A 20,646-nucleotide genomic window follows, 5' to 3' on the forward strand; every position below is an offset into this window, starting at 1 on the left:
AATTGCTCATAATATTCTCTTATTGTTTGTATTTCTGCTGTATTGGTTGTGATCTCTCCTCTTTCATTCTTGATTTTATTTATTTGGGTCCTTTCCTTTTTCTTTTTGATCAGACTGGCTAGGGTTTTATCAATTTTTTAAATTATTTCAAATAACCAGCTCCCGGTTTCATTGATCTGTTGTTCATATATCTATCTATCTATCTATATATATATAGATAGATATATATATATTTTGGTTTCAATAGCACTGATTTCTGCTCTAATCTTTATTATTCCCTGTCTTTTGGTGGTTTGGGGTTTTATTTGCTGTTCTGTTTCCAGCTCTTTAAGGTGTAAGGTTAGGTCGCATATCTGAAACCTTTCGACCTTCTTTAGGAAGGCCTGGATTGCTATATACTTCCCTCTTATGACCGCCTTTGCTGCGTCCCAGAGGTTTGGGCTGTGGTGTTATCATTTTCATTGGCTTCCATGTACTTTTAAATTTTCTCTTTCATGTATTGGTTAGCCCATTCATTCTTTAGTAGGATGTTCTTTAATCTCCAAGTATTTGTTGTCTTTCCAAATTTTTTCTTGTGGTTGATTTCGAGTTTCATAGTGTTGTGGTCTGAAAATACGCATGGTATGATCTTGATCTTTTTGTAGTTGTTAAGGGCTGATTTGTGTCCCAGTATGTGATCTATTCTGGGGAATGTTCCATGTGCACTCGAGAAGAGTGTGTATTCTGCTGCTTTGGGATGAAATGTTCTGAATATATGTTAAGTCCGTGCAGTCCAGTGTGTCATTCAACAATATCGTTTCCTTGTTGATTTTCTGTTTAGATGATCTGTCCATTGTTGTAAGTGGGGTGTTGAAGTCCCCTATTATTATCAATGAGTTTCTGTATGTTTGTGATTAATTGATTTATATATTTGGGTCCTCTCAAGTTTGGAGCATAAATGTTACAATTGTTGGATCTTCTTGGTGGATAGACCCCTTAATTATGATATAATGCCCTTCTTCATCTCTTGTTACATTCTTTATTTTAAAATCTAGATTCTCTGATATAAGTGTGGCTACTCTGGCTTTCTTTTGTTGACCATTAGCATGATAGATGGTTCTCCATCCCTTAATTTCAATCTGAAGGTGTCTTCAGGTCATTAAAATGGGTCTCTCGTAAACAGCATATAGATGGATTTTTGTTTACTCATCCATTCTGTTACCCTGTGTCTTTTGATTGGAGTGTTTAGTCCATTGACATGTAAAGTGAGTACTGAAAGATATCAATTTATTGCCATTATGTTGCCTGTAAAGTTGGAATTTCTGGTGGTGTTCTCTGGTCCTTTCTAGTCTTTGTTGTTTTTGGTCTTTTTTTTTTTCCATCTTTTCTCCCCCTCAGAGAGTCCCCTTAAAATTTCTTGCAGGGCTGGTTTAATGGTCACAAACTGCTTTAGTTTTTTTTGGGGAATCTTTTTATATCTCCTTCTATTTTGAATGACAACCTTGCTGGATAAAGAATTTTTGGTTGCATATTTTTCCAATTCAGCACATTGAATATATCTTGCCACTCCTTTCTGGCCTGACACGTTGCTGTGAATGGGTCTGCTGTGAACCTGATCTCTCTTCCCTTGTAGTTTAAGGACTTGTTTTCCTTTGCTGCTTTCATGATTCTTTCCTTGCCTGAGTATTTTGTGAATTTGACTATGATATGCCTTGTTGATGGTCGGTTTTTGTTGAATCTAATGGGAGTTCTCTGTGCTTCCTGGATTTTGATGTTTGTGTCTTTCCCCAGGTTAGGAAAGTTTTCTGCTATGATTTGCTTACATAAGCCTTCTACCCCTTTTTCTCTCTCTTCATCTACTGAGACCTGTATGATTCGGATGTTATTCCTTTCTAATGAGTCACTGAGTTCTCTAATTCTTATATCGTGCTCTTTTGCCTTAGTTTCCCTCTTTTTTTCTGCTTCATTATTCTCTATAAGTTTGTCCTTTATATTGCTGATTCGCCCTTCTGCTTCATCCATCCTTGTCACCATGGCAGCCATTTGAGATTGCATCTCAGAGCATTTTTAACTTTGTTCTGACTAGATTTTACTTCTTTTATCTCCGAAGAAAGGGATTCTATGCTTTTTTCAACCCCAGCTAGTATTGTTATTATTGTGATTCTAAATTCTGGTTCAGATACCTTGCTTGTGTCTGTATTAAGTCCCTGGCTGTCATTTCCTCCTGTTCTTTCTTTTGGGGTGAATTCCTTCATTTCATCATTTTGAAGGAAGTAAAAGAATTAATAAAATAAATAAATAAATAAAAATGAAAAAATTAAAAACAACACAAAGAAATCAAATAAAGGATGCTAGATTCTAGGTGTGGTTTGGTCTGGTTGTTGAAGGAAGCTTGATACAATAGAGAAAAAAATGATAAAGATAAAAAAGAAAAAAAGGAAAATGTTTGAAAATGAAAAAAATGAATACAGTAAAATAGAATAAAATGAAGTGATGAAAGTAAAATAGAATTTTAAAAATTTACAAAAAAGTAAAAACTATTGTAGAAAAAATTAAAATCTTTTTCATAAAAAAGGAAATAAAAAGAAATTTTTTTCTCTTTCTGTATTCAAGAATAAGAAAAGAAAAAAAAAAAAACATTGAATAGATGGACCAGTGAACAGAAAGAAATGTGATTGAAATTACATCCAGTTTCCCCTAGAAGTCAAACTATGAAGCACTTTATAGTCTGTAAACTAAGCAGGCAGAGACACTTGTGGTGTTCTTCTGGAGCACCATTGACCCATTTGGCTGGGGCTTGGTGTAACAGCTTTGTTCTCCACTCGATGTTCTGCTTAGTTTACTGGGGTGGATCATTGTGGCGTGTGTAGGCGTGTATGCGCATGTGTTGGAGGTGTGAAAATGGTGTCACCCAGCTACCCAGTCTCTAGTATCAGAACTTTGTGCTCTCACCCACTGGCAGTCAAGCACCCCTCCTTTGTCTCTGGCTTCTGTCTACTTCCCTCTTCTATACTGTCAGTGATCAAGCCATCAGCTTGGCAGGCGGCACCTCCCTCCTGAGTTTTAGCTCAACTGGGGTTGTGTTTCCAAACCCCTCACTTCTGAGGGCCCTACGGCTTTGACCACCTCAGATGCTGAGCAATGGCCAGGTGCTGGTCCACCCCCAGGAAAGTTTGTGAGACTGCGCTGCTGCAGATGCCTAGAGACTGCAGCCAGGTGCCAGCCCACCCCAGAAAAAGTTTGCGTGATTGTGTAGCTGCAGCATTTCAGGGATAATGGTAAGTCACAACACATATCTGATGCCAGGCTTCAGTGAATCCTTAATGTCCTTGTTCTACCACTAGCGAATATGACTGTTTTCCCAGGTCCACTAGGACTTTTGCCTGTGGGGAGGCTGCACAGCCTCTCCCATATGTCCTCCCAGCAGGGGAATTGCCTCTCCCTGTGTGGCATGAGGACCCCTCAGACCTCACCGTCCGCTCCTGGGGATTCACCCTTCCCATCAAAGCTCTGCCAGGTATTAAGCTGCGGAGTTTCAGACTCTACTCCCCTGTAGATAGAGTCATTAATGGTATTTAAACCCTTTCCTTTCTCCTTTCTCCCTTTCTCATTCAGTCCCTTGCAGGTGTTTCCACTCTTTCTCTTCAGCTGCTTTCAGGGGGCAGGGTGCTTTTCCTGTACTCTCCCTGTTGTCTCTATCCTCTCCACGAGCAAAACCAGCTCCCTGCCCTACATGGTTTCTCTCTTCCCCAGTTCACCTCTCCGCACCATATACCTGCTGAGTTCTCTGGTTCAAGTTGTGCAGATTGTTGTGTTAATCCTCATATCAGGTTTCAAGATGTGCAAGATGGTTTGGTGTTGATCTAGCTGCATTTCAAGGGCAAGAGAGGCAAAAAAAACTTCCATGCTGTTCTGCCATCTTGGCCCCTCCCTGTGCCCATAGTTTTGTAACTATAGGGAATGTTTTCATTAAAAATAAAAAAAAACAGATTAAACTTTTCTTCAAAAGTCACAGAAGTCCTGGGGCGCCTGAGTGGCTCAGTTGGTTAAGCGTCTGACTTCAGCTCAGGTCATGATCTCACAGTTCATGAGTTCAAGCCCTGCACATCTCAGAGCCTGGAGCCTGCTTTGGATTTTGGGTTTCCCTCTATCTCTGCCCCTCCCCAACTTGTGCGAGTGCACTTGCTCGCTCTCTCTCTCTCTCTCTCTCAAAACTAAAGTAAAAAAAAAAAAAAAAAATCACAGAAGTCCTTTTGGTCAGGAGTCTGGGACTAGGTTTGACCTGCCAGGGCTTCTGTCAAGTTCTTCTCTGTGCCAACCAGGCTCTCTGGACAGCAAGGGATGAGTACTTGTGTGTTCTCTACCTCTGTTCTCTCTGGGAGCTGCAAGTTTAACCCTTAATGTGTTCAAATCCTTTCAATGTTATGGCCTCTTGTTTACTTCAGAAAAGATGTAGTTATAAACATGCATTATTTAGCAAATAAATGAGTTTACTGAAAACTGGCCATCCGTCCCATTTTTACAGCATGTGTTCTCTTTTGCTGAATAGGTAGTGTCTACTGATCTTGTAATCCTTAAAAGCTTTTTATTTTTCTTGATTTGTTTCCCTAGATAACATGAGAGTTTGTTTGTTTCTGACAATATAGATACATAAAGAATAAAAGTAAATGATTTTTATTTTACTGCCTAATTTCCATTGAGAGAAAAATTCAAGTAATACAGCATATGTTTGTTTAGAAAATCTGACCAGTTCAGAAAAATACAAAATGAAAAATGGTCACCTCCCTTTCTCAGTCCTTCTCCCCAAAGATTATTGCTCTTAGCAGTTTCTTGTTATTCTTTCCAGAGAAAGTAGTTTTGTATGTTTACAGTACATTTAAAAGAGTGAAAACAAATACATTGAAGACTTGGTATTTGCTAGGCACTGTATATGTTTCTTCATACAGTTTCCGTAGTAGCTTATGAAATAGTTTATATCCCATTTTACAAATGAAGGAAGAAACCAGAGTTTAAAGACATTAAGTTACTGGCCCCAGATGCCACAATGGGTACATGGCAGAGCAGGAATTTGAATCCAGGTCTGATCGACTCCAGTGTTGACCTTGTTTTTCAAGAGCCTCCAAACAGGGTGCAACTTGACATTATACTGAAAGATATACTCAGCTGAGAAAAGCAGGTTATACAACAGGTTTATTTGCTCTAGTTCCCACGTGATTGGTCTGTAAGGCTTGTGCAATCTGTTTTAGTAAGTGCAGAGATTGTTTTTCATGACGGTATTTGAGGTGTTTGATGCCTTATTATAAACATGTTAGAGTAAATCTTATTTGTGATAAGTCAATGTCTGGGTCTCAGTGGACCAAGGCATATTACATAGCAGTGATAATTGAAAGACTTGAAATAGAACTTAGAAATTTCCATTTGCTAGGTAGGCTTCAACCATTCCCTCTTATTGATTACAAATAGGGCCATCTTTGAGCACTTAATCCTCAATAATCTAAATAAAATTGCATACATCCTCATTCTACCCTACTCCTTGCAAAGTAATCTTATACTCTTTAAACTCACTTTATAGGCCATGACTTCAATTACGTTTTTTAAAACTTTAGGATTAGTAATTCATTCACTCTTTGTCTCACATCAGTTATTCCCTTTCTGCTGGCTTGTGGTGTCTAAATAGGATGTCTCTCCATTAGAGGCTGTGCCCCAAACGTGGGGCAACAATCAGTTGGGAGGAAGCTGTGGCACGGGAGGTGGGAGAATTCACCTGAGGCAGAACAAAGGGTATAGAAGTTTATTGAATATACTGCAGGGGAGTGGGGGGCAAGACAGCAAAGGAGAGGTGTCTGCAAGGAAGCAGTGGGTGGGGGCTGTTTTTAAAGGGAAAGATGAGGACGTATGGCAATGTATGGAATTCTTCCTTTTTTGGTAGCTCTTCCTGGTTGTAAGTAGCCTATTGGTTAATTAGGGCCTGTGAGGTGGGGCGCCTGATGGGCCTGTCTGTGTTCAGCCAGGTGGTCCCTATAGGCCCTTTCTACATTCCATGGCTCAAGCCTGTTTGCATAAAAGTGGCCTTTACATGGCTCTTTTCCCTCAACCTACAAACAATCTTAAGTCTTCTCCATTCTAGCATGATTCTTGCCTTCTGCTCCCTTGCCCTCTTTCCCATTATCACCGATCACCTATATAGGTCAACCATGCTTGCTGTTTTACCTGGGTACCTTCCCTTCTCTCCTGCCCCATGCTGCTGAGAGTGGCCTCGCAGGACCTTTCCATATCCAGTGACCCATTCTCAGTCTTAATGCTGTTTGACCTTTCTGCAGGATCTCATATGGTTAACCACTTTCTCATTGACATTCCCATTTTCTGTGATACTCATCTGTCCTTCCTTCTCTTTTAACCATTTATCCTTAGTTTCTTTTCCTAATTTTGGCATAGTAAGAACTCAGTAAATGTATTTTATTTAACTGAATGCCATATATCTGAAAGAACAATAAGGTAATACATTGTATTTTTCACCAAAATTAGACAAAATTTTCTTTTGAAGATATTTTGCCATTTATAAGCAAGTACCATAATCCCAAATAAGTTTTATTATATTTGAAAAATTGAATTATGAAAGTTTGCTTTTTAAAATTTTTTAATTTCACTGATATTTACAGATAAATAGGTTTTTTTTTAGTGAGATATTTTCATTGATTTTCCTGTTTTTCCTATTAAATAGCCTCACTACATAGGGCTTTTATTCTTAGTAGAACTTGAATATTGTCATACTGATTTTAATATGAGTCAAATTTTCCTATTGTTAATTGATTAACTTGTTATTTAATTGTAGGCTACTCCAAAAATCAGATTTTCCCACTATGAAATTTTCAATCTATTTCTTGGCTTATGAGGAAAAAAATGACATCCCAAAAGATAAAAATGAAAAAGTAGCATGGGTGTTCTCCAGGAAAGCCACACTTGAACTGACACAGTGAGTATGAGTTTTTATCTTTTTATATATATTCTACATTTTCTTAAACCTTTTTTTCCTTACAACAGTTTGAGTCTTTTATCATGGATCTTTGGTCTTTGTACTGTTTTGGTGGGTAGGGCAAGGGGGTAGGGCTAGTTTGTCTTTTAGATAGAGAATGTAGGACTGAATTGGCAAGATACTTGCCAAACTACAGCTAATGAATGTTGAAGCACTGTAACTAACGTCTTCATAACTTCAGGATTTTAGAAATGTTTTTTTTTTTTTAATTTTTTACGTTGTTTCTGTGTCCTTTTGAACAACTAACAAAAGAGCATTTATTTCAGAGTGTGTGATTTAGTGTGTCCCTGATTCAAAACAGCTCTGGAATCAGACAGACTAGACATGAGTCTGGCTCTGCCACCCTGAACAAGTTCTGTCACCTCCCTCCATGGCAGTCTCATTTATGAAATGGGGACTCAAATCTAGCCCACAGAGCAGTTGTTAAAGATTTAATGAAGTCCTCAAAGAAAGTATCCTCAATAAAGTACAATAAATGACAGTTGCTGTTGGTATCATTATTGGTCTTATCCAGATGCCTGGTTTTATTGTCTCCCTAGCCTAATTAAAATCATATTTTGCCCATTTGCCTTTTCTGTGGTTGAAAACTTAATATTTACAGTAGTAAGGAATAAACCAAGTATATTTAAATGGTATGATTTCAAAGAGATTGTTGCAATTTTCTTTTCAGAATATCTGTTCTACCAGTCACTTGTAATTATGTTTTCCCTCCTTTTGTAGCAACTGGGGCACCGAAGATGATGAGACCCAGAGTTACCACAGTGGCAACTCAGACCCTCGAGGATTTGGTACGTTTGCCTATGCGTATGTAATATACATGGATTTGTGTGATTTGTGCATTGTGTACATATTAAGAATAATCAACTTCTTAGGAGTATGGTTATTTTCATTTTCCAGGAAAAATTTGATTTAGGAATTGCTTAATTTTGTAGTCTCTACCTAAACTCTACATTTACTCTCTCACAATGATTTTACTTTTCAGTCTCAGTATTATACTTCCAGTGGACTTTTTAATTTAAAAAACAAAACCTGTGGTTGATAAGAATCCCCATTTCTGCTAGCATACACTTCTGCCCCTGTCTATAATCTCTCAGTTAGGATGACAGGATTGTAGGTTTATATTGGCTGCTATGTATGCAGTGTCCACAACAAACCTATTCAGTATGAATAAAGGATTACTCTTTCATGGTATAGTAATTCTTAACAGATTGAACTATGCATGAGCCCCACTATCAGGCCTCTTTTACATAATTTATTATTCAGAGCTACTGGTTATTATACCCAACCAAGACTTAGATTCTTGTTCTTTACTATATGTTTTGAACTTATTTGACTCAGTCTGTTTTCAGGTGTCTTATATTTTGAAATAAACTACTTTTGGAAGCTACTTGTGATACTTGGATACCCTGAAGTAATTATTTCTTCCTTCTGCCTGCCTTGTTTTGGGGATGACCACCTCAGGTCACATTGGAATTGCTGTTCCTGATGTACATGGTGCTTGTAAAAGATTTGAAGAACTGGGAGTTAAATTTGTGAAGAAACCTGATGATGGTGAGTCTGCTACTGGTTTTCCGCAGGCCTCTCCTTTGAGTTACGTAACATTTACTAAGCACCCACAGTGGGTACTGATATAGTCAGTCCCTCTGGGTGCAAGGAACTTTGAAGAAGTCTGTTTCAACCAGTGTAAGGAAAACAGAGGAATTATTGGAAAAATACCTGGGTATCTTAGGGAACTAAGACAGCAACTAGGGTGGCTTCACAAGGGACTAGACTTAGAGTCTGGAAGAGCCATCAAAAACCTATGTTCTCAGGCACCTGGGTGGCTCAGTTGGTTAAGCATTTGACTCTTGGTCTCACCTCAGGTCTTAATCTCAGGGTTGTGAGTTCAGGCCCCGTGTTGGGCTCTGTGCTGGGCATGGAGACTACTTAAAAAACAAAAAAATCCTAGGCTCTCTCCCCCACTTTTGACTTTACCACATTCTGTCACTGGCCACCAGTTTTTACTATTTCAGCATGTATCTAGCCATCCAAAAACAAGTTCCATAAGGCCTATTTTATCTGGTTTTCATGTAACTACACCACATCTTCTTGGTTAATAATGGCTGGTATTTCATTTTCATTCTTCTGCAACCCTTGCATGTCCTTAGGTTTTAAGTCCGTCTCTAGAAATAGTGTATATATCTACATTTTGTTGGATTTACACATACTATGATTATTTTACTTAGATCTGTTTCTGCCATCATAATTTATTATTTCAATTTTTGTTTGAAAGAGTTCACATTTCATTTTAATCCTTTTGTTTTCCATGAAAAGATTTGATATCCAGATATCCTCCCAGAGTGGGATATTACTGATATATTTTTCCTTTCTTTGGCCTTGTGTTTTTTTTGTTTTTTGTTTTTATTTTTCAGTGGCCTCTGTACCCAATGTGGGGTTAAGACTTATAACCCTGAGATCAAGAGTCACGTGCTCTACCAACTGACCTAGCCAGGTGCCACTTGGCCTTGGCTTTTTGAAAATAATACATATATCAAAGTATTTGACGACCTTTTCTCTGTGTATCTCTTACAGCATCTTGTGGGTTTTTCTGTCCCTTTACTAAGAATCTCAACCAAAATAGTTTTTAAAGGGTTTGTGAGGCAAAAGTTTTAACTTTGTATACCTCAGACCCATACCTTTCTCTATGAATGGCAGTTTTGTTGAATGTAAAACCTTAAGTTTACTTTCCTTTGAACTCAGGACCGTGACATCATGAGTCATATGCTCTTCTGACTGAGCCAGCCAGGCACCCCCCACTTTTATATATTTTAATAGCTCTTGGCCCATTGGTTTGATATTTGTTCTGTTCGAATCTATAATCCACTGTTTTATGGTTATGTTCCTCAAATTCTTGTTACTTTGGTCTCTGAGGAGTCTTTTCATTGCAACTGTTACTGTTGCAGTGCATCAGAGAATGTGAACTGGGGGAGGCTAGACCCCACTCTTTAACAGCTCACACAATCTCAGGAAGATGGGCCAGGCAGAGATTCCTAGCCACCTGAAAACGAGAGTTAAACACCTCATGTTTTGCAGAGCAGCTCTTCAGGTCACATCTTCCCCCTTGTCCCTCAGAGAAAAGGAGTATTAGTAGGAGGCACTTCCTTCCGAGATGGTTATTCCCTAACCTTGTGTGGAAAGTGAAGGCTGGGGAGATCAGTTGTTTCTCACCTGTTTTTGTCCGTTCCTCACAGGCATAAGACTTGGTACTGCCCTTAATTACTCCTGAGGACATCTGAACCAGTAGTTTGAACCTCCCCCAGCGTGGGGGTAGGAGCTGATGCTCAAGGCACAGGGAGGAGCAAGAGCCAAATTAACAAAACCCCTTCTGTTTATTCTCCCACAGCTGTGATGGACTGCCTTCTGGTCCAGGCCCAAACTATCCATTCCCACATGGACCAGGTTAAAACAGTCACCCCACCCCCACTTTTTCCAGTCCTCAGTCATCACCTCAAGGGTGTCTCACTTTTTTTTTTCTTTCATTTTCCATATATGTTCCTCTGGGGCTGATCTTGGGGAAAAGAGCCAGAGAGAGATAGGAGTCCAACTAATTTAGCATCTTGGTCCCAAAATAGATTGCTGAGGTCACATTTCTGCACTTAAGCAAACAACTCTACTACTAGACCTTCTAGCTTCTCAATCCCAGTTATGAATTCCTGGGAGAAAGACTGACTGGCAGAGCTCGAGTGACTTAGAATAGTGTTTAAAGAGTTTGTTATGCCCCAAGCCAATGACTCTTTTGGCTGTGTGGGTATGCCATGCTGCCTGCTCCAACACCTCCTTAGTTTATTTTCCTCTTTAAAATGAGACAGTCTTGGGGCACCTGCGTGGCTCAGTGGGTTATGTGTCGGCTCTTGGTTTCAGCTCAGGTCATGATCTCACAGTTCATGGGTTCGAGCCCCACATCGGTCTCTGTGCTGGCCATGTGGAGCCTGCTTGGGATTCTCTCCCTGCTCCTCTCTCTGCCCCTCCCCTGCTCGTGCTTTTTCCATCTCTCAAAATAAATAAATACAAAACAAGTTTTTTTTAAATAAGACTGTCTCTTTGACTACTCAACGGGTAGCATGAAATATATCATGAAGATGAAGTAAAAATCTGATGCCTAAAATTGCAGCTGGTCCCACAGTTTATTTCAGGAGAGTTGGCTTCCAGCTATGTGTAGAAGATACTATGCGAGTTATTCTCAGAAACATGTATTTGGACAACACTGACAGAATTTTTTAAGGTTAAAACTATAAACAAAACAACATATTTTGTTAAAATGCAGATTAAAATTTGAATAAATGGGAATGCAAGCTGGTGCAGCCACTCTGGAAAACAGTATGGAGGTTCCTCAAAAAACTAAAAATAGAACTACCCTACGACCCAGCAATTGCATTACTAGGCATTTATCCAAGGGATACAGGTGTGCTGTTTCGAAGGGACACATGCACCCCAATGTTTATAGCAGCACTATCAATAATAGCCAAAGTATGGAAAGAGCCCAAATGTCCATCAATGGACGAATGGATAAAGAAGATGTGGTATATATATACAATGGAGTATTACTCGGCAATGAAGAATGAAATCTTGCCATTTGCAACTATGTGGATGGAACTGGAGGGTATTATGCTAAGTGAAATTAGTCAGAGAAAGACAAACATATGAAGACTTTAAGAGACAAAACAGATGAACACAAGGGAAGGGAAAGAAAAATAATATAAAAACAGGGAGGGGGACAAAGCATAAGAGACTCATAAATACGGAGAACAAACAGAGGGTTACTGGAGGGGTTGTGGGAGAGGGGATGGGCTAAATGGGTAAGGGGCACTAAGGAATCTACTCCTGAAATCATTGTTGCACTATATGCTAATTTGGATGTAAATTTAAGAAAATAAAAATAAAATAAAATAAAATTTGAATAAAAAATATTCTAAATGAACAATAAAATAAAAAATATTAAAAAAAATTTTAAAGTCTCTCTATAATGAAAATCATTTTATCTTACAGGTAAAATGAAAGGCCTGGCATTTATTCAAGATCCTGATGGCTACTGGATTGAAATTTTGAATCCTAACAAAATGACAACCATTATTTAGTTCTGTGAGAATACTGCTTTGTGATTTCAGTGAAGACCTTGTGGGAGGTAAAAAGGAAATAGTGTTAATCAAGATATTCAGATAATAGAAACATCTAGGACTGAAGGATCATTGTCCCAATTCAAATTGTTCTGAAGTCCATTCCCCTTTTCTATTTCAGCTATGTGTTTCACCTAACTGTTCAGTCATTCTGGTTTTAAAGTAGTGCTTTGTCTTGTGTCCTTGAATGTAGTTATATAACTTTACTTTTTTAGATAATAATTAGAACAGTTCCCTTCAGAGGCTGCATTTGGCTTCTGTTACCTAAATATGAATATGACTTCTCTACAAGTCTGCCTTTGAATCCTCATTCTCAAAAAAAAAAAAAAAAAAAAAAAAAAAATTAACAAGTTTTTGTTGTGGTTACCTTCTGGGGTTTCAGTTCTTCAGAAATAACTTCACAATGGAAAGTAAAGAACAGTGAACAAAAATGAAACTTCATGTATATTTCAAACAGTATTAGGTGTTTATTTTACAAAAGAGAAGGTAGTCTTGGGAGCAATTCAGAATCAGACTGACAAGGATGTTGATAGGAAAACTAATTTCTCCTTATTCACGAAGTACTTTCAAAGTTCAAGGACTAACCTCTTTATTTGGGGATGGGGAGGTAGATGGGAGTAATATTTACTGGGTATGCAGACACTGGGCTAGACTGTCGCATACTGTATCTGGTTTAAACCTCCCAGCTATCCTTCATCCTGAGAGAAAGCAAGCAGGCTAGACACATAAATAACTTTAATGGAATTGAAGGCAATATAAATAGGCTCCAGTGCTTGAGCTCTGATGATCATTTTTAGCGTTTAGATTTTACCTCAAAAATTAGTGCCTCACAATACCTTCTCCACTCATCTCTGCTGTGCAAACCTCCAGTGAGCTTGAACACAACTGTCCTCTCAGCTCTGGGCCCTGAGAACCACGGAGAGGGAAGAAAGGGTGGAGGAAGTCTGTAGCACACACCTGCTCTGGGGACACCTGCTTATTCCTGGGCAAGCAGCGCTTGTATTACTCGTGAAAAGCCCCTACCCCAAGGTCTTCCTGATGCCAAGTAATCATTTAGGGTAAATTATGTTCAGTGACAACATTACTTAGTTATCAGAGAGCAGCTCTATGGTCTTCCTTGCCATTGATATTTGGTGGATTTTAAGAAACCAAACTGATTTTGACAATCTCGTGGCCCAGAGAATAAGAACGTCCAGTTTGTGGTTTACCTGACATTTTAGATTTTCCATAGGCTCCAGTGGAAGACCTTTGGGTAGGCTGTGCCAACTGTGCTAACATGGCTACAAGCACCTGACATTTCTTTTTTGGATGGAATGGATTATGTGAGCAAGTCAAACAAATAGCAGGACTTACAGACTGAAATAAAGTACACTTTTAAATAAGACCGTGTTTAATTTGTAAACTGTCCAGTTCTTTTTAAGAAAGCCTGCAGAAATTTGAAAGGGCTTACAGGCTCACTCTGAACTTGGAATAGCTGTAAATCTGCATATCCTACAAAAGCAGATAGTGTATATAAGGGAGTGTGGGAAAGGTGGAAAGAGTAAATAGGGATAAAGCAATGTGGGAGGAAAAGTACAAAAGAAGAAGGACCAACTATCAAAAGGTGACTTGTGGGAACCAACGAAGACCAATGTCACATGTTAGGTACTAGAATTATCAAATGGGAGGGTGACTAGATTTACAAGTCAGTCATTTAAACCTTGTTTCTATGGAAAGAAGCTTGCTCTACTTGCTAAGTAAAACTTGCCAAAAGACAGCCCTTGTGTATTCCTTAATTCATCTCTGTATGCATTGAGAAGATGTATATTGGATCACCAGGTGAGGGATTGGGACAATTCAGCGATTTCCCAATTAACTTACCTAAAAGTGGTGATATGAAATAGTGACATAGAGCACAAGTTTTCTTGTTTTCCACAATTGGACCACAAGACTGTGTAGCTGTCAATGTAAAATCAGTCTCATGTGAGTCCTTCACAGCTAAGCCTGGGACTCAGTTATAATACAGTGGTTTGAAGTAGGTGCTGATGGCTGAGAGAGAATTCCTGTAGCTTCCCTACATAGCATTCTGAGCACGATGCTTACAGTGTGTATAAATACTCCTTAGCAACACAACTGCTTGTGAAGAGGGTTATATTAGTAAGGATGCTTGCTGCTGGCAATAAGAAAAGACCCAACACTATCAGAAGTCAAGCACTTCAGAGGTTCTAAAAATGGGTTGATAGAGGGTTCAGAAATATCAAGATCGCTGGTTTCCTTCCAGCCTTCCCAAACTGACATTCTCAGCATTTTCTTTCTGGGCTACTAATACTCATGATCAAAGGTGCATGCCTACCACGATTCCAGGTGTCCAGTATAATCCAACAATGTCCAGTAAAAGAAATGACTTTCGTTCCTCCTGTGTCTTTAATGACTTTAAAGCCTTTCCCAAAACTCCTCAGCATTCCCCTCATGTCTTGACTACATCTGGATCACTTGCCTGTTTTTAATCACTGACAAAGGGAATGGCCTCTCTGGCTTAGATGGATCATATTTACTTGCCCACCTGAGGATGGGCACTGGGTCAAAACTGAGACTTCCACAATGTGGAGGAGCAAATAACGGCTTCTGAGTAGCATAAACAGAAACTGCAACAGGGTGAAACTAAATGTTGAGGACCTGTAAGAAATCAGACATTTCCTGCCCTTGAAAAGCCTGGTCTGAGATTGTAGTTCTCAACCCTATCAGACTTAGCAGACTCTTTTTATTATTACGTGGGAACATTTATAACATCGATCACACCCACTATCTTAAAATGAAATTCACATATAATTTACCTATATACACAATTCCAGAAATGGTCAGTCCAGTGACTCTATTGTAATATAAAGGAAAAGTGAAACCAATTTGTAATACAACATGAATTTTAACATACAAATGCCCAGATACTACTACACTAGAAAACAATGAAGTCAGGTGCTTCCTCTTAGGTGTGAAAAAGTAAAACTGCTCACTCAAGTACTGTTAACCCTATTAGATATTTTATTATCTTTTTTCAGTTTATTTTTGAGAGAGAAAGCATGAGCTGGGGAGGGACAGAGAGAGGAGAGAGAGAATCCAAAGCAGGCTCCACTGTGTGTGCAGAGCCCAATGTGGGGCTCGAACCCATGAACCGTGAGATTATGACCCGAACTGAAGCAGCTGCTTAACCAAATGAGCCACCCAGGTGCCCAACACTATTAGATATTTTATAAATTTTTTTTTAATGTTTATTTTTGACAGAGAGAGAGACAGAGCATGAGCAGGGGAGGGGCAGAGAGAGAGGGAGACACAGAATCAGAAGCAGGCTCCAGGCTCTGAGCTGTCAGCACAGAGCCCGATGCGGGGCTCGAACCCACAGACTGCGAGATCATGACCTGAGCCAAAGTCGGACGCTCAACCGACTGAGCCACCCAGGCGCCCCTGGATATTTTAAAATAAAGACCGGATTCATGATTTATAAAGAGCTGTAAGTTTACGTATGTATGTAATGATGATAACAAGTATGTGTTATTGGCCAAAGAACATGAATAATGTTACTGTTAAAAATGTCATTTTCCAAAACGGTGATCAAATTCTTGCTGAAGTTTTGAATAAAAGAATAGTATTCCTTCTGTAGGTAGGAAAGTTTGTCCCTAGCGAATATTAAAATGATATAAGTAACAAGTAAAATAGGAGTTCTAGGCTCAGATAATAAAAAGGTGGGTTTATAATTTTTTTATTGAAGTAATATTGATAGAGTAAGTTTAAGGTGTATATTTGATACATTTATATATTGTAGTATGATTGCTAGAGCTAGCTAACCCCTCTATCATGTCACATAAATATGTCTTTTTTTGTGGTGGGAACCATTAAGATCTAGTCTCTTAGCCACTTTGCAGGTTATAATATAATAGTTGCCTATCAGCACTATCCTGTGCAGGACTTACCTACTGGTTGCAAATTTGTACTTTACATTTTTAGAAATTTTAGAATAGTTTTAGATTTATAGAAATGTTGCAAAGATAGCACAGTTCCCATATACCCCATGCCCAGTTTCCTTTATTTTTAAAATCTTACATTAGTATGGTACCTTTGTCACCACTAATGAACTGAAGTCTACACTTTATTCACATTTCCTTAGTTTTCAGCTACTTTTCTTTGTTACAGGATCCTATCCAGGATACCATATTACATATAGTTGTCGTGTCTCCTTAGACTCCAGTAGGATGTGATAGCTTTTCACACTTTCCTTGTTTTTGAGAATTTTAATAGTTTTGAGGAGTGCTAAATAGAGTGTTTCTCAGTTGGAATTTTATTAATATGAATTTTTTCTCATAATGAAACTGGTATTATGGGTTTTTAGGAGAAAGCCTATAAAGTGTCCTCAGCACTTCTGATCAAGGGTGCACATTATCAACACGATGTATCAATGTTGCTATTAATCTTGATCACTTGGCTGAGGTAGCTTTTGTTGTTTCTTCACTGTGAAGTCAATTTCCACCCACCCTCTTTCCACTCTGTGCTCCATGGAAGGTAATCAATATGTGAAGCCCACTTCCTTGAAGGGAAATGCAAGCTTTTTACCTGTATGAATACTCGGTGAGATTTTTCAAAGTTGTGCAGGCCTTTACAGGATGTCTCACAGCCCTATCCCTTGTCCAGTAAGAACCAGTTGTGAAACCCAACCAAAAATGCCCCACGAGTTTCCAAAACTACCCCTAGGGGTCAGTAATGCCCTGTGGAGAACCACTGGCCTAAGATCTAAAATCTAGTTTCTTTAAAGTGGAGTGTGAACTTAAAGCATTTACAAAGGAATCTGAGTTCAGAATCCATAGTTTCATGCTTTTCTCCTTATTCACATGTTTTTTTGCCTCTAATTCAGGAGCAAGTTATTTTAGCTGTCTTTGAGAGTTCTTCAGGATATTCAGCTTTCCTTGTACATAAACTCATTTTATTGTTTTATATATTTCATTAAATTATATACTTATAACTACAAGAATAACTCTTGAACATGTGATCTGTCAGTGGACACGACTGACTTGATAAGCACACAACTCATCAGGTAAGTGGAAGTGTGCAGGTGTCCAAGAGAGTGACCAACTGGTTATAGTTATTCAGCCCGCCAGGGCATCAGTTCTTTACTGAGGAAATGGTAAGTCAAATCAAAGCAATAATCAGTGAAGTGGAAACTGGTTAAGAGAATTTTTACTGTAAATGCATCGATTTGAGTCCTATCAATATTAGCAAAGATTACAGGAGATTTTTTTTAAATGGCAATACCTAGGACTGCTGTACTTGTAACGAAACAGGCACTTTCATAGACTTAATCCAAACTATTGACACATCAATTTTGCATTAGGTTTCAAGAGTCATTAAAGACTTTAAAATGTTCAGATCCTGGGTGGCTCAGTCGGTTAAGCGTCCGACTTCGGCTCAGGTCATGTTCTCGTGGTTTGTGAGTTCAAGCCCTGCATCCGGCTCTGTGCTGACAGCTCACAGCCTAGAGCCTGCTTCAGATTCTGTGTCTCCTTCTCTCTCTCCCCTCCCCTGCTTATGTTCTGTCTCTCTGTCTCTTTCTCTCTCTCTCTCAAAAATAAACATTACATTTTTTTTCTAAATGTTTGGATCCTTTTATCCAGTGTTATTGTGATATTCTGGGAGTTCTATTTCCTAGAAAATAATCAGTTTAGTTTTAAAATTATATGCTATTTATTGCTTCCATCATTATTCATAATAGCAAAAACTTAGAAACAACTTAACTGTCCAAAAATGGGGAAATAGTTAACTATCATAGCATCCTCATGTGAGAGAATATTATCTATTTCAACACTTTGTGTTTTAAACAGACATTTAAAGATATAGAAAGATACTCATGAGATACACTAAATGAAAAAGCAATATGTGAACTTATGTACATTACTTTCTTGATTTTGTTTTAAAAGAAAACAAGTACACAAAGAAATGACCAGAAGGAAATGTATCAAATTGTGATTATCCCTGGCTGCTGAGATTATCAGTGATTTTATTTCTGTCCTTATATTTTTCTGTATTTTCTAAAGTCTCTAAAATAAGCAAGTATTGGGGCACCTGGGTGGCTCAGTCGGTTGAGCATCAGACTTCGGCTCAGGTCACGATCTCACAGTTTGTGGGTTTGAGACCCACGTCAGGCTCTGTGCTGACAGCTCAGAGCCTGGAGCCTGCTTCAGATTCTGTGTCTCCTTCTCTCTCTGCCCCTCCCCCTCTCACGCTTTGTCTCACTCTTTCTCAAAAATAAATAAATGTAAAATAAAAAAAAATATTTTAAAATAAGCATCATTTTTATAATCTGGAAAAGAATGAGAAATATTGTTTGATTTGCTAACATTTGATTTTTTTCACTTTTTGAATACAATGAGGTATTTTAACATGTTTTTGTCTGCTACTTAAACTTCTGTTCAGGATGGTGACATTAAAAATTATGACATGCTTTTATAGTAAGTTATATTAAGTTAAAAAGACAACATTCTAGATGAGAAAGTTCAATTCAGTGACATTCAAAATTTCTTTTAACATTTAGAGAGAATGTTTAATTTTTTAAAAGTTGAAACAAGTGGGGCGCCTGGGTGGCTCAGTCAGTTGGGCATCTGACTTTGGCTCAGATCATGATCTCATGGTTAATGAGTTTGAGCCCCTCATTGGGCTCTGTGCTGACAGCTCAGAGCTTGGAGCCTGCTTCTGATTCTATGTCTCCCTCTCTCTGTTTCTTCCTTGCTCGCACTCTGTCTCTCTCTCTCTCTCTCTCAAAAATAAATAAACATTAAAAAAAAAAAAGTTGAAACAAGTGATAATCCATGAAGGAAGTTAGTAAGCATTGTATTTTTATCTATATTGTCTGCTCTTAGCTGACTGATTCTGTAAGAACTTTCTTTGTTTCTTATATTCATTTTTTATTTTATTTTATACTGTAGTCCAGGGGCGCCTGGGTGGCTCAGTCAGTTAAGTGTGTGACTCTTGATTTCGGCTCAGGTCATGATCTCATGACTGGGATTGAGCCCTGTGGTAGGCTCTGCACGCTGAGCATAAATCCTGCTTGGGATTCTTTCTCTCCCTCTCTCTCTGCCCCTCCCACCCCCCATTCTCTCTCTTCTCTCTCTCAAAATAAATAAAAAATAAACATAAAAAAATTTAAAAAGCAAAACGAAAAACTGTAGTCCAAAATTGGACCTCAAGTCAATGGCACACTTCGAGCATGAATGTCACCTGTGTTTATTTGAGAAAGTGCTAGTCAATATATTTGGAGGACCAACATATTGTAATCCTCTTACCAGTATATTGAACAGCCTCACTACTCCCAAGGGTGGTCCCTGTATCAGCAGCATCAGCATCACTGGAGGGCTAGTTAAAAATTAAGATCTTCAGGCTTCACTTGAGACCTACTGAATGAGAAGCTTTATTTTCAAAGGATCTCCGCAATTAGTGTGCACAATAGTTTGAGAAGCACTGTTGTACAGACTCCTTTTTAAAGCCACTGATCTCAGAGAAGTATATTTCCAAAAATATGAATTTTTTCTCCCATTGTTATATAGTAAAACACTCATTATTTGTAGCAATGAATATAAGGGATTCATATCTAATCTACAAACTCAGAGGTGAAAGAATATGAATTTTTGTTCCTATTGCACATAGTTTAAAGGCCCCATTTTCTGAGGGGGTTAGGTAGAAAATGGATCTCAATAAATTCAGGATCTCTCCTGCTGCTGTTCTCTGAGGTGAAATCTTAAGTTCCTGTAATGTCTAGAAGGTTGGGGGAATGTGAGCATCTGATCTTCCACAGGAGAACCATTCTATTGGCATTTGCTAAAATGTCAAGTGTCCTGTTTGGTCCTTTGTTATAGATCTAATGTGGCTTGCTGTTAGTCCATCATTCATTCTTATTGCCGAGGCTCTTTCAGGTCTGTTCCCTCCCTTGTGATTTTATTCTGCTATTTCCATGTTATGTCAGCTATTTCCATTCCACTATTTCCATGCTGTCAGGGAAATCTTTGGGGCTAAGGGTTCTCCTCTACAACATTTACCAAGGGAGCACTGGATGGTTCTGCAGCTCCTACATCACAAGGGGATGTTTCCATGGGGAACCTAACTCATGAGGTTTATATATGGTCCTACCTATTAGATATCTCTCACACCATTTCTTCAGGGATCTTGCTGATGTCCAGGTTTCTACCTTGGAAGTCAGAAAAAGGGCCCTTTTCCATTCAGATCTGAAGATACTCTGTCTCAGGACTCTGATTTCCCTTTACCTTAACCCACAGGCGCAGAGGAAGGTACGGCCTCTTCTTGGGGATTCACCAGGTCTCAGAGCTCTCCCTCGTGACCTGTCTCCTCACAACTCACAGCATAAAGGCTTATACTTTTGAAAGTTAAAGGCTTTTCTCCTTTTGTAACATTCCTAAGGCCTGTGTTCTAGCCGCCTGAGTGAAGAAGGGCCATGGGTCACAGAAATGT

At 38.7% G+C, this 20,646-nt stretch overlaps 1 protein-coding gene across 1 annotated transcript in view; it reads left to right on the top strand.

The window, feature by feature from the left end:
- GLO1 (glyoxalase I) overlaps positions 1–13,549 on the top strand; it is a 32,294-nt gene extending 18,745 nt beyond the window's left edge. Inside the window, exons 3-6 of the mRNA XM_019457013.2 lie at positions 6,812–6,952; positions 7,733–7,800; positions 8,474–8,563; positions 12,038–13,549. Coding sequence (XP_019312558.1) covers positions 6,812–6,952; positions 7,733–7,800; positions 8,474–8,563; positions 12,038–12,126 — 388 coding nt within the window. The 3' untranslated portion in view covers positions 12,127–13,549. The remainder of the gene's footprint in view (positions 1–6,811; positions 6,953–7,732; positions 7,801–8,473; positions 8,564–12,037) is intronic.
- Positions 13,550–20,646: the final 7,097 nt, after the last annotated feature.

Source organism: Panthera pardus, unplaced genomic scaffold, assembly GCF_024362965.1.
Source record: "Panthera pardus isolate Hobbes unplaced genomic scaffold, ASM2436296v1 HiC_scaffold_17, whole genome shotgun sequence".
Classification (NCBI taxonomy): Eukaryota; Metazoa; Chordata; class Mammalia; order Carnivora; family Felidae; genus Panthera; species Panthera pardus.